Source organism: Natator depressus, chromosome 6 (assembly GCF_965152275.1).
Source record: "Natator depressus isolate rNatDep1 chromosome 6, rNatDep2.hap1, whole genome shotgun sequence".
Taxonomy (NCBI): Eukaryota; Metazoa; Chordata; order Testudines; family Cheloniidae; genus Natator; species Natator depressus.
The window spans coordinates 41,958,250-41,970,835 of record NC_134239.1 but is presented as its reverse complement, the minus strand read 5'-3'; the positions used below and the strand labels follow the sequence as shown (position 1 = coordinate 41,970,835).

Genomic DNA, 12,586 nt, shown 5'->3' with positions numbered 1-12,586 from the left:
GCCTCTCCTGTTGGCTATAATACTTTGGTCTAATTTTGAGTATTGGGTTTAGTGTGCAAGTGCTGGGTGGTGTTGGTGGCCTGTGATATACAGGAGATCAGACTAGATAATCTGGTGGTCCCTTCTGGCCTAAAATTATATGACTCTCTGACACTTGGGTTCAAAGGCACCTAAAAGGCACTCTGCACTATGCATGTCTTGCTGCACAGCAGCTGTGCAAGGGGCCTGCACATCCCCTGTTCCCCATAATAGGTTTCTACATAAGCTCTGTGTAGGCAGAACAGAGGATGGCACTAGAGCCATGGGACCTGTGATTATGTAGTACATCTAATGACTAACGCCCCACACAAGTGGATAGAGGCCACTATTCTAGAACAAACTGCAGGCTGATGTAACAGCCCTCAAGGAGACTGAGCTGTAACACTATGCCCTGGCCCTGGGTTGGGATGTGGATTTTACTTCCCCAGTTCCACACCTCCACCCTACCATCTGACCAACATTAAGTCCAATTACTGGAGGGTTTACATGAGTGAAGAGAATTTCAACCTATGTGCACGTATTATATATTGATATTGTAATTGTTACATTATCTCAGAAGTACTTTTTCCATACCTATGTTTTCTTATTGGCCTGATTAAAACCTTGGTGAAGTCTTTGTTGATGATTAATTAACTAATTGGAGAAACCAAAATTTGGCAGCGAACATGAAAAGACAACAAAACATGCCAAAACATGCAAATATTTAGCACCAATAGTGAGAAGAGACTATTTCAACTCCTGTATACTGCACTTGTAGCATTAATAAAGCCTTTTAAAAATTCAGCTCCTGGAATGCATTTTGTAACTACCCACTCCAAGTATGTTAAACAGATTCAACAGGAACAACATTTATACTCTGTTAAAGTGGATACCTTACGTATTATGAGTCACTGTGTCAGCATCATTCCTTTTCCGCAAGTAACGACCTTTTTTGTAACAATTATCTTTTGCAAATCAACTGTTAAGAACTCTATCTGTAAATAAGCAATAGCAGTATTGTATTTCAAACAGTCTCCTAGTTGAAAATGCTAATATGCTAGTATTTTAGGCTAAATTACCTAAGATTTGTCTGGTTTTGGCACTGTTTTCCCAAAAAAAGCTTGGGATACTATGGTTAGTCCAGAAGCAGAAATAGCTGTTTCCTGTCAGATTGAATTAGCTTAAACAAAAAACAGTCACAGCAAAATTTTTAACCAGGAACAGGAGCCTATTTTATCTCTAAATACATGTCAAAGGATACTCTGAATGATCTAAAAATATTAACGTTAAACACTAACAAGGCTTCATTAGTGACTTAAAAATCATTAAATAGGACAAAGTATTAGGGAAGAAGATTGCCAGTAAATACTGAGCACACAAATAAAGCAGTTGATTATGCAGATAAGGCAAAACATAGTTATAAAGATGTATTTGCAGCAAGATCCTACATGAAAACATGCAGTAAAATCACAATAACCAAAAGTTCTAATATTTTTTATTTGATTTTTGCTTTTTAATGGAATAAATGCCAAGTAAATCATTAAAAGAAATGTCAGCCCTGTCAGTGGCAGCTGCTCTCCCTACTAAAAAGGGAGGGGAAGTGTAGGAGCGGGGCAGCTAGCAAACCCCACAGCGGTCTGCGAAGTCACTAGTGGGAAAACAACAAAGGCCTTTCCATGCAACTAGCACAGATGTGCCCATAGCCAAACTGTCAGGAACAGTTAAGATGACAGCTACTCACAGTTCATTATTTCCTTCTCACAGGTCACTGGGTGACAAGCTGGGTCACCATGCTTTGTCGGCTGCTATAGTCCTCCCTCCACAACCCCTATTCAATTTAAATAAAGGTAAGCTGCTCAAGTTGATATATTAATGTAAACAAATATGTCCTAATGCTTGGAGAGCATGAGACTTCAACATTTATTGTACCTTTGTACCATGTTTAGTGTGATTTGTAACATTTAATCTGAGTGACGAACAGAAAATTGAATTTGGATATCTACCTGATACAGAGACCAGAATTTTGTCAGGATGCAACTAAAGCATGTAATGAAAGCTAATTTGTCACCAATTCAAAGCTTTAACCTTTACAACATTTACATGGCATATAAATCATAAATAATTGACTTGAATTTCAGCGAAAATATGTTTTTCCCATAAAAGAGCAAAACAAGAATTTTTAACAAATAAAATTAAAGGAGAGTGATTAAAATGAACAAATATAGGATTTTTAAAATGCAAAAAACATAGTTTAGGATTGTTTATAAAGTATGGCATGTGGAAATATTTTTTGTTTATGTCCATTGCGCACACACACAAAAATATCTAGTATGTTTCAATTTCATTCTCCTTAAAACCTTTTCATCTGTCATCATGTAGTAAACATATTCTACAAAACAGAGATAGATGGTGGTTCTTATCTATGTTTTGACCACTTGGAATTTACCAGTTGTTGAAGAATCAAATATTTTATTAACTATTACAAACAATTCTACCAATCCATAGCTGTGTCATTGATCGGAGTGGGAGAATAATGCCTTAGGGCTATTCCTCAGTAATTTTTCCTAGGCTAATAAATCTTGAAAAAATCTAATCTCTGAACCTGGCTGGATGATTGAGCAGACCTCTCTCTTTTAGGACAAGAGCCTACTAAGTGTTGAGCACTCTGGCTGAGATCCAAGAAAGCACTCCAGCATGTGCTTAACTTTAAACTGGTGCTGAAGTGCTTTGCTGGAGAGCTCAGAAACTGTCAGGACTAAGTTCTAGATGTACAATTTTGTAGTTATAGATTGAGGAGTGACTCAGTAAGACCAAGTCCAGAAAAACATTGAAGCATGTGATTAACTTTAAACATGTGACTAGTCCCATTTAATATCAATGGAACTATTCACATGCTTAAGTGCTTTGCTGGGTTAGGATTTAAGCATAAAGTTCACTGAAATTGCCTTGCCTCCCTCTCTCTCCTGATCCATTCTTCCTGACTCTTTGTGTTCCTTTCCCCTATATTGTGGCTTCATATAGGTATATTATGATAAGAATAGCATCTGTAATGCCAACTGAAGGTTACACAACCTCACTAAGGAATTATTGTATCAGGGAAAGAATGTGACCTCCAGATTTTAAAAATATGGAATGATGATTTTAAGTGAACTGATCTCCCTCTATGGGGAATTTCATCTGCTAGTGATGATGAGATAAAAGCCACTGCTTTCTTTTTTTCTGTTTGGGCCTGTGACAGGATGTACCAACCCTGCACTGGGCCAACGGGGACAGACAAATCATTGTGGGCCCAGGAGGCCACATCCCCTTTCCCCTGCTGTGCATGCTCCAGGTGGAAGAGACAGATAAAAGGAAAGAGCCCAGCCTAGCCGGGGCTGGCTGCGGAGGAGGAAGGACGTGTATTGCAGGTTTCTCCAAAGGGGCCGGTGATGCTCCAAGCAGCAGAGCCCATGGATTCAGACTACGTTACGGGCAACTCGCTGACTGCAGAGACTGATGGGGACGCCAAGCCTCCGCCAGCCGAAGAGATGCCCGGGACGCAACTTATGGTAAGAAGTGACCCAGGGGCTGTAGTAGAAGCCGATGCCTAAATCCTTAGCGGGGAAGTCCCCAGCTTCACAGGGCCCTGGGTCAGAACCCATTGGAACAGAAGGGGCCGTGTTCCCATACCACTTCCCAGAGACCACTAGGAGTGGCTGCTGTTTGCTCTCGGTCCCAGCCTGGGGGGATCAGGGACCACAGGCTGATAACTGCTCTGCCCTGCTCCAGAGGCTGATTGCCCGATTGCTACTGTCTGCCACAGCCAGGAGGTTTAGGGGTTATAGACTGTTTGTTTGGCCTGCCCTGCCCAGAGAGCCAGAAGCCCAACTGCAACTGCCTGCCCCAGCCAAGAGGCTCAGGGGCTACAGACTAATTGTTTGCCCTGCCCCACTCAGGGGCTATGCACTGATTGCTGTTCTGTCTTACCCAGATGGCCAGAACCCCAACTACTACTGCCTGCCATAGCCAGGAGGCTCAGGGCTATAGACTAATTGTTTGCCCAGCCTTGCCCGGGGGCTGCAGGCTGACCACTGTTCCGTCCTACCCAGAGGGCCAGAACTCCAACTGTTGTTGTTGGCCCGAGCCCGGAGACTCAGGGGGCTACCGACTGTTTGTTTGCTTGGCCCTGCCAGGGGTCTGGAGCCCACTGTACTGCAATTACCTGATCTAAGAGGGAATCCTGACAACTAGGTGGTGGAGTGTATCAACCTCACACTGGGCCAACCGGGCCCTCCATCACAGGACCATATTACCATGATCTCATGGGGCAAGTAATAGCACACTGATTCGAGGATGGCAGTCAGGTTTTTGTGGTGGCTTCTGTTCAGTTTGGTGTGAAGATAAGGACATTTTTGAGCCATTTTTACTTTAACCTGTGAATCCTAACCTTAATCCAGTAGGAAAGAGGATGCCATCCTAATTTCCTATCTGGATTTTGACATCTTCTAGAGAAAAGTCCTAATCTTAGTGCAAACCTGACAAACTTAAGTTTCCCATTACCTGATATTAAATCAAATCCCTAAGAACATGTACATAACACAATTCGCAGGTATCCCATATGAACAGACATCAGGGATTCTCTGAGCTAGTTTATTGGAGACCTACTGATGTAGACCATGTTTTTGAGCTTACAAAAAGCCTGAAATTGTTTAATTTAAATACTCCTCCTCATTTTACTTGTGAAATTTCCCACACTAAAATGCTTAATATGCTATATGTCAGCTAACACATCTATCTCTGACCCCACTGGTTCAGAGGAGGACATTCCCTACTAGATTTTGAACCAATGGGGAACTAATTATAGCTTCTCCCATTGCAATTCTCCTGTTGAAGACTGGACAAGATTCAAAGAGAATCTTTGCCTTTACTTTTTTCATTCTAAAATTCTTATGTGTTAAAGTTGAAATGTAGATACATAAAATAGTAAAATACTAAAATACTTAATTTTTATATTACACAAAATAATATATACTGAATCTGCTGTAGATAATTCAAGAGACAAGGTGGGCGAGGTAATATCTTTAATTGGACCAACTTCTGTTGGTGACAGAGACATGCTTTCGAGCTCTCTAACCAACAAAAGTTGGTCCAATAAAAGATGTTACCTCACCCATCTTGTCTCTCTAATATCCTGAGGCCAATACAGCTGCAATTACACTACGGATCATTCCAGTTAGATATTGACATAATACTTGTTTTTCTATACATCTAGAAATACCAAATTTCAATATATGTAGTACACAAACTCTCACTGATTTTGCTTAAAAAGGGGTTTGCTTAGTGAGATTCATAATGGCACTATATTGACTTCAAAAGAAGCATTAACATTATCCCAATAACTGTTCATTTTGGACCCAGTCCTTCAGTGTGCTGAGTGACTTCAACTTCTACTGCGGGACTGATCATTCATCATTATAACCTTTCAAGAACTTACACACAAGAAAGTGAATGGCAGCAATTCTGAATATTTGGCTTCAAATATACAGCTAATATTCTTTTTGACAATGGCTATTTTATTCAATACTTTGCAATATCAGTGATATGAAAGGACATAGAAACCATTATAGAACTAGTTATCTAAAATTATTTGTCAGGATTTTCAATTGTACAGCATTCTTTCATTACAATTAAGTATTGGGAGTGTGCTATAACTTGCTCCATGACCTTTAGCATATTGTAAATATTTTTTTAAATATATTACCAGGATTTAGAACTGATTCCAGCAAATTATGGTTCAGATTTCAACTCAATTCTGTAGTGCCAGACATAACATTAAAAATGAGGAGTAATGCATACTGTTAACTAGTTAATATTTTATATTAACAAAAACTTGTATTCATGAAGTATCCAATTCAGCAAAGCATTTAAGTGTATGTCATTAGGACTTAATTATGTCTTTAAAACTATGCATGTGCTTAGGTGCTATATCAGCTCAGAGCCCAATATTAGAATCTAATTAGTCATGGAAAATTCCAAGCCAAGTAAGTATAACCTATTTTATAGCTCAATGAAAACAATAAAACGTTGCAGAGTACAGTGATTGTGAGATGCCACCCAAAACTATGGGTGTCAGACATTTACTTTTCTTTCAGCCTTATATCTTGCCATTTTCCCTACTCAAGGCTTATAGTATCACCTGTCTTGTCATGTTTTTCTAAATATAATAATGTGCAACACACACTACTATAGCATTATCCCAACATATACTGTTGTTATGACATAATATGGTAGCTTTCTTGGGAAAGATCACAACTTTATTACAGGTTGTCTTAAAAGTAAACCACAAAAGGACCAGTCAATTTTACACAACAGTGTCTATAAATCCTAAACATGCCCCCAAATGCTTCTCTCTGATGACATTATTATCATGGCAGATTCCCACATTAAGGGTGAGCTCTGCCTGCCCCAATTAAAGCCACCCAAATGACAGTTGTTCTGTCAATATGAGGCTATACTCACTGCCCACTTTGTGGCAATCTACACATATGAAAATTAATCTGTTTCCCAGCTCCCTGAGAAATATCATTTAGTGATAACAGCTCTGAACTACAATCATCCTGAATGTAATTTCACCTTAAAGTACAAAACTATGAAGAGGAAATATTTACCAACATAATAGAGTTTTTTATTTCCTGCAGTCACACACAGCTATCCCTTTTGGTCAAGCCAATAGCTGACAAAACCCAAACTCAGGTGGGGCCGGGTGGCTCACTAAATAGGCAGGATCCAAAACCTGCTGGTCACCAGCTGAACAGTTTATGAAGGGGAGTGACAAACCCCAGAATGTGCTAACTTAAATTGCTGGGCCCATTCCTAAAGAAAAACTTCTACAGAAATTTGCCTAAATAAGAACTTCAGGCCTGACATGTAGATAAGGTTTCTACAAAAAACTATTCTATGCATACTTTATTCATTTGTGTGGCTTCCCTTCTCCCCATTACATAAATAGATCTCAATAGGCTATTTTACTGCTATACAAGCATAGTACAGCTTTCACAATCACAAAATATATATTTATTAAATAAAATATCTTACATTTTATACAGCATTTGTCTTCTGGAAAGATACTCAACATGTTTTACAAACTATAACTAGGTGGAATGCTGCAGATATTTAATAGTCTACAGCAATATTATATCACAGATTGGGACCAAAAAAAGCAGAGGAAGAGAATATAGAGGATTTGCTATGTTTGATAAGGAAGGTGACCTAAACATTTTATCAACTAGTATTGTTCCCACTTAAACATTTTAGTCCAGAATGTTATTGACTATAAAATAATTTTGTTACAAATTAAAGATATTAGTATGTGTTTTACTTCTTAGTACAAAAGACCACAACTCAATAAGACACTCCAGCATGCATAAATCCCATGGGAATTAAGGAGATTCATAAAGTTAAGAACACGCTATCTTGATTACAAGGATACATTTCTGAATCAAAGCCTGTGTTCTGTCAGAGCTGCTCTTTAGCCTCCAGATCATTTTAGTTACAGTAAAGTTGTAAAAATACCCCAAAGCATGTAAATTCGTAGTTAGTACACTTTATTCTTAACTTTTCCCATTGTGCTTAGGTCATGTCGCACATATCATAACATGCAACGTAACATAATACATGGTAACACTGTAACATCACACAATAACTTAAGACCCTAGGAATATATACTCTAAGATTTGTAGAATAAATAAATGATGTTATGTTAGGCTTACCTTTGCATTTCAGAATATTTTTGAAAGAGCCAGTATAGCCTGTATTAGCTGATTTGGAGCTCTTACATTTTATCTTTTAAACACAATAGTATTAACGATTGTTAACTTTAAAGCTTGGCTGAACATTATTATTCATGGATTTTGCTAAAACTCTTCAGTGCTTTGATGAGCTGTATAATTACTAGGTAGTATTAGAACTTATATAGTACATTATTCCCAGAAATACTGGCTATAAAACAGCACTTTCCCGAAATAAAATCAAAGCATTAACCAATGGCAATTCATCTATGTGCAATATTTCCTGGAAAGGAAGAAGTTTAAAGGTATCTTCAATAATCTGAATATCCCAGTATTTGGAGTTATTTGTATTATATTATTTTATTATCATTATTTTATTATTATTAATTAGTTGGGACAATTTCTACTACTAAGGTAATTTTTAAACGTATATTATTGATCTGATGCTGTAAATCTTACTATAATTTCAAGGTTCACATACTATATGAAAAAAAATAACTGCTAAAATTCAATATTGAATTTTTATTGAAAAAAATACCATGAATGTCTACTAGACTCGTCTTCTGAATGATAGGCCAATCATTTTTAATATTTTGCTCTAAAATAATTCAACATGGTTGCCCACAAAGAGGATAATCTATCAAATATAAATTTAAGAAAAGGAAGTATTTTTGTGTTAATTATAGAAGCTTGAAGCTGCTACTATACTTTCCCTCTGTAATTTCAAATTACTAAAAAGATTACTTTTTAGATATAGCTTTAACCAAAATATAATCTTAGGTTATGGACCCAACGTGCTTTGCCATGCTGCAGCTCAGCCTGAATTTCCGGTTTATAATGAAACATTTATTATGTAACCCTAAAAGTCTAGTGGCACAAACCATGTCACATAACGTCAATAGAAGTCATATTACTTTGAGTTCTGTGAGGTTTATGGATAGGATTTAAAAGTAAATTCCTCAATTACTATCAAACTGGGTGTACACATCAATCTTTATGCACATAAATGTCACCCCTTTTCATTAATTTTGGTCAAAAATCCATGTTTGCTTACAAGCCAGAGGGCTTCTGAGATATTTCAATAATATCCAGGAAATCAATCTTACATGAAACTGAAGGAAAACATCTAATGTCATTGAACAATAAATATCAGTTCTGTCAGTGGCTTACCTTTGAGCTGAGGCCTTAGGATGTTTCTCTTCTAGTTTCCTCACCAGTGCGACTGTCAGCTGCATAGTCTCCCTTAGGGGACCTGCAGGCATTAAATGGGCGTCCAAAGGACCTGAAAGTTGTTTCTGATTGGGATTGTTGACATTTTTTTGCAGAACCTAAAAAATGAAATACAATCATGCAATTTATATATTGTTAATTAAAACAGCATGTAGCTACTTTTTCAAGTAAGTACTTTTTCAGTTGATCAACAGAAAATGTTGAAATCCAAATAACTATGTCAAGATTTATCAAGAAACAGAAATCTAAGGAAGCAGTGATTTTTTTTTATAACTTCTTTCAGATATACAGAATGTGCAATTTCAACAAATTGTCACTCAATAAAATAAACGAGGCTCAAACTGTACAAGGTTTGGAACAAAAAAAAGTTGCATTCATTAAAATCTTGCCCATAGTAAATGTATTTGTCTCACATTTTTAAATTAACAAAAGCAAATAAGTTTATTTATTTAAACAAATACAGATGGCAGAGGTTAACGTCTCTCTTTTAAAAATGTATTTTTGAAAAGACTGTCTCTGACCTGCCTCTGGCTTGGTACAGTGACCTCTTCTGCTGAGCTGCTCTCTATCTCCTGATGAGCTGTAGACCAGGCCCCATGGTGGATCTGGTGTTCCATCTGGGTCACCTCCTCTCTTACATTTAGCTCCTCTAGGTAGGTCAGGACAAACTCAGGGTAAGCCTGTAGGAAAGGACAAAGGCAGAAGAGTGACAAACAGTAACATTAGGGTATATCAGCAGAATTACAACAAACTACACACCAGGAATTGTGGGAAGAGTGGTTGATATAGGCAATGTCACAAAAGTTACTGCATATAAATAACTTTGTATTTCATGAAGTTTTCCTAATTCAGTTTACATAATGACTTTTACAGATGTACCACAGTGAAAATACACTATGTAAAGACTAAGGAGTAATTTAAGAATATGAACTGACAGTTTTTAAGACTGAAACACCCACATAAATGGAATAAAGTTTTTCTTATTACTCTCTGTTAAAACGAATATTGTATCCCTATCTTTAAGTAATTATATGTAATTAAATATGAGCATGATATTTAGCTAGCCTCTGAAGTATAAGATATTAGCAGAATGCCACTTCTCAAAAAGGCATGAACCCAAACATGTTTTACCATCTCAGATGGGAAAAAAAGCTCTGAGTCGTGAAATGACTACATTTTATTTTTTAACCAACAATAAAATTCAGTTGCCAACTATTGACCTTGCTAGCCTATCAAGTTAGCTAAGACCATAGAGGGGGAGGGATAGCTCAGTGGTTTGAGCATTGGCCTGCTAAAGCCAGGGTTGTGAGTTCAATCCTTGAGGGAGCCATTTAGGGATCTGGGATAAAAATTGGGGATTGGTCCTGCTTTGAGCAGGGGGTTGGATTAGATGACCTCCTGAGGTACCTTCCAACCCTGAGATTCTATGAAGATGTTCCAGGTGAAATTATCATATCCTAGCAATAACACCCTATTTCCTTTGAGCAGGAAGGGACCTCTGCATTCTCAGCCACTTAACCAACATCAAAATCACCATATCTTCCATCAGGGTAACATCATCAGCCTCATTTCCTTAGCCCAGGCTGCGAAGTGATTGCATTGTCACTCCTCAGAAGCTACTTCAACCTAAGTAGCTTTCAAAGGGTCATAGGTGGCCATGGTGAAGGAGGCTGGATTATGCCTAAATGAAAGTATTTCTTGCTTACAGTCATTATGGAGAATGTGGGGAAATTACGTATTTTTATGAAAAATATGCATGGCTCAGTTTACCCACTCACTTTTGTATTATGACCTATTAGAACTGATGGAATCAATTTATCCTCTGGGACAGGGGAATAAGAGATGGACGTTGATCACAATAGACAAGTCTTGGTTGATATGAATGAACTAGCAAGCACTGTCAACATGAATGGTATTACCTTGGAAATTCAATGGAAGACCAACAGCCAGACATTAACTTTTAATGACTACCAGCCATTGGAGGCAGAACATGTGAAAGCAGTAGATGACAAAGGTGTGGGAAAACTGTAAGAACGCTGTTGCCCAGTGCAGTGGGAGAGATGGAATCCTGGATGCTTTGGGCCAAAGAGGTAGGCAACACTGCCGATATGGACACATCTATAAATTCTGCTTTTTATTCTAATCTGAGGACCATACACACTGAATGTCAGTTGATTAACGAAAGACGGCTTGTTTTGAAAAGGCTGTCCTATGTCATTGCAAAACATGTGCTGGTTGCATAGCTCTCAAGAGGGGTAAGTTCCCAACTGGAGGGTTATACTCTTTTGGACCAGCTGAAGGCGCCATGGTGAAAAATAGCAGCACGGAAGACAATGATCCAGTCTCATGGCAGTCGAGCCGCGGAGCCCTTCGTAAAAAGTGGAGGCCTAGGGTTTAGCTTTAATGATGTAGCCTCCCAGAGACACTTTGTAAAGGTTAGAGGCATAGCATTTCCGGTGGATCTTTGACAGCCACAAATGTACTTTACAGCTTTATGATCACTTTTACTATTTTTTCATGGAAAAATATTCAAACACTAGTTAAGTACTATACTTCGAAACTGCAAATATGAAATTTTTTTTTTAAAAAAAATACACTCCTTCTCATTAATAGTTCTGTGGGCATCGTCTGCTAAACACACACTAGATGATAGTGATTGCTGTTATTAGTGTATTTCATAAACACAAGGGTAAACATTCCACTGGGTAGCTCTTGAGTCCAGTCCATCTAATCTATCTATTTCATTTATAAAGCACCTATTGCTATTGTATTTTAGCACTCTTTCTAAACAATATTCTGCAACGCCAATTCTGTAGATTACCCATGGATATTAATGAAATTTCGGAGCCCAGATGGAAAACAGAACATAAGGGCTGCCCTGCAGATCTGAGAGAACTTTTTTGTTCCACATATTCTGAGATCACTTGATAATGTTAACATTACAATAGCTGTTGATAATATGACCAATTTTAGTAGATGCATCTAATGATAAAGTTCAATATTTTGTGCCTTAGTTGTAGTGTCTTGCTTTTCAGTTAGTTTACAATCAACCTTTCTTCATCTGTGAGGATTTTTTTCTTCTGAACTCACTGTATTTTGAAGTAAACTTCTCAAACACAAAAAGCAATACAATAAGTGGCTTTCATTTTCTGAGGAACAGATTAGATTTTTTTCTGCTGTCAATAATATTGAGTCTCGCTAGTTGTGTATCTAGAATTTGATGCAGCACACTCACTTGTTTATTCACAGTTTATCACTGTCGTTAACTCAGATCTGATATACTACACTAGATCTCCCATAAAAATTTCAAAAGTGCTTAAGTGAGTTAGGAGCCTAAGTCCCATTGACTCCCACATGTCTAAATCACTTTTGAAAATGGTACTTAGGCACTTTTGAAAATGTTACCCATAGGCTTTAATGTGTTTCACTTTTAGGATTAAATTTGCTGTAAGTGCACAATATTCATGATGATGCCAGTGACAGGCATAAATGCACAATCCATAACAAAGTATGGCTATTAAAGAGCACAGTTAGCATTTATTGATTTCTAGAAGTAGTTGAAATCTGATTTC

General features: G+C 37.6%; 1 protein-coding gene across 1 annotated transcript in view; it reads right to left on the bottom strand.

The window, feature by feature from the left end:
• The window catches only part of DCDC1 (doublecortin domain containing 1), a 418,614-nt gene that overhangs the window by 149,912 nt on the left and 256,116 nt on the right, over positions 1–12,586 (bottom strand). Inside the window, exons 18-19 of the mRNA XM_074955137.1 lie at positions 9,536–9,694; positions 8,955–9,112 (exon numbers count right to left, since the gene is read on the bottom strand). Of these exons, the coding sequence (XP_074811238.1) occupies positions 8,955–9,112; positions 9,536–9,694 (317 nt within the window). The remainder of the gene's footprint in view (positions 1–8,954; positions 9,113–9,535; positions 9,695–12,586) is intronic.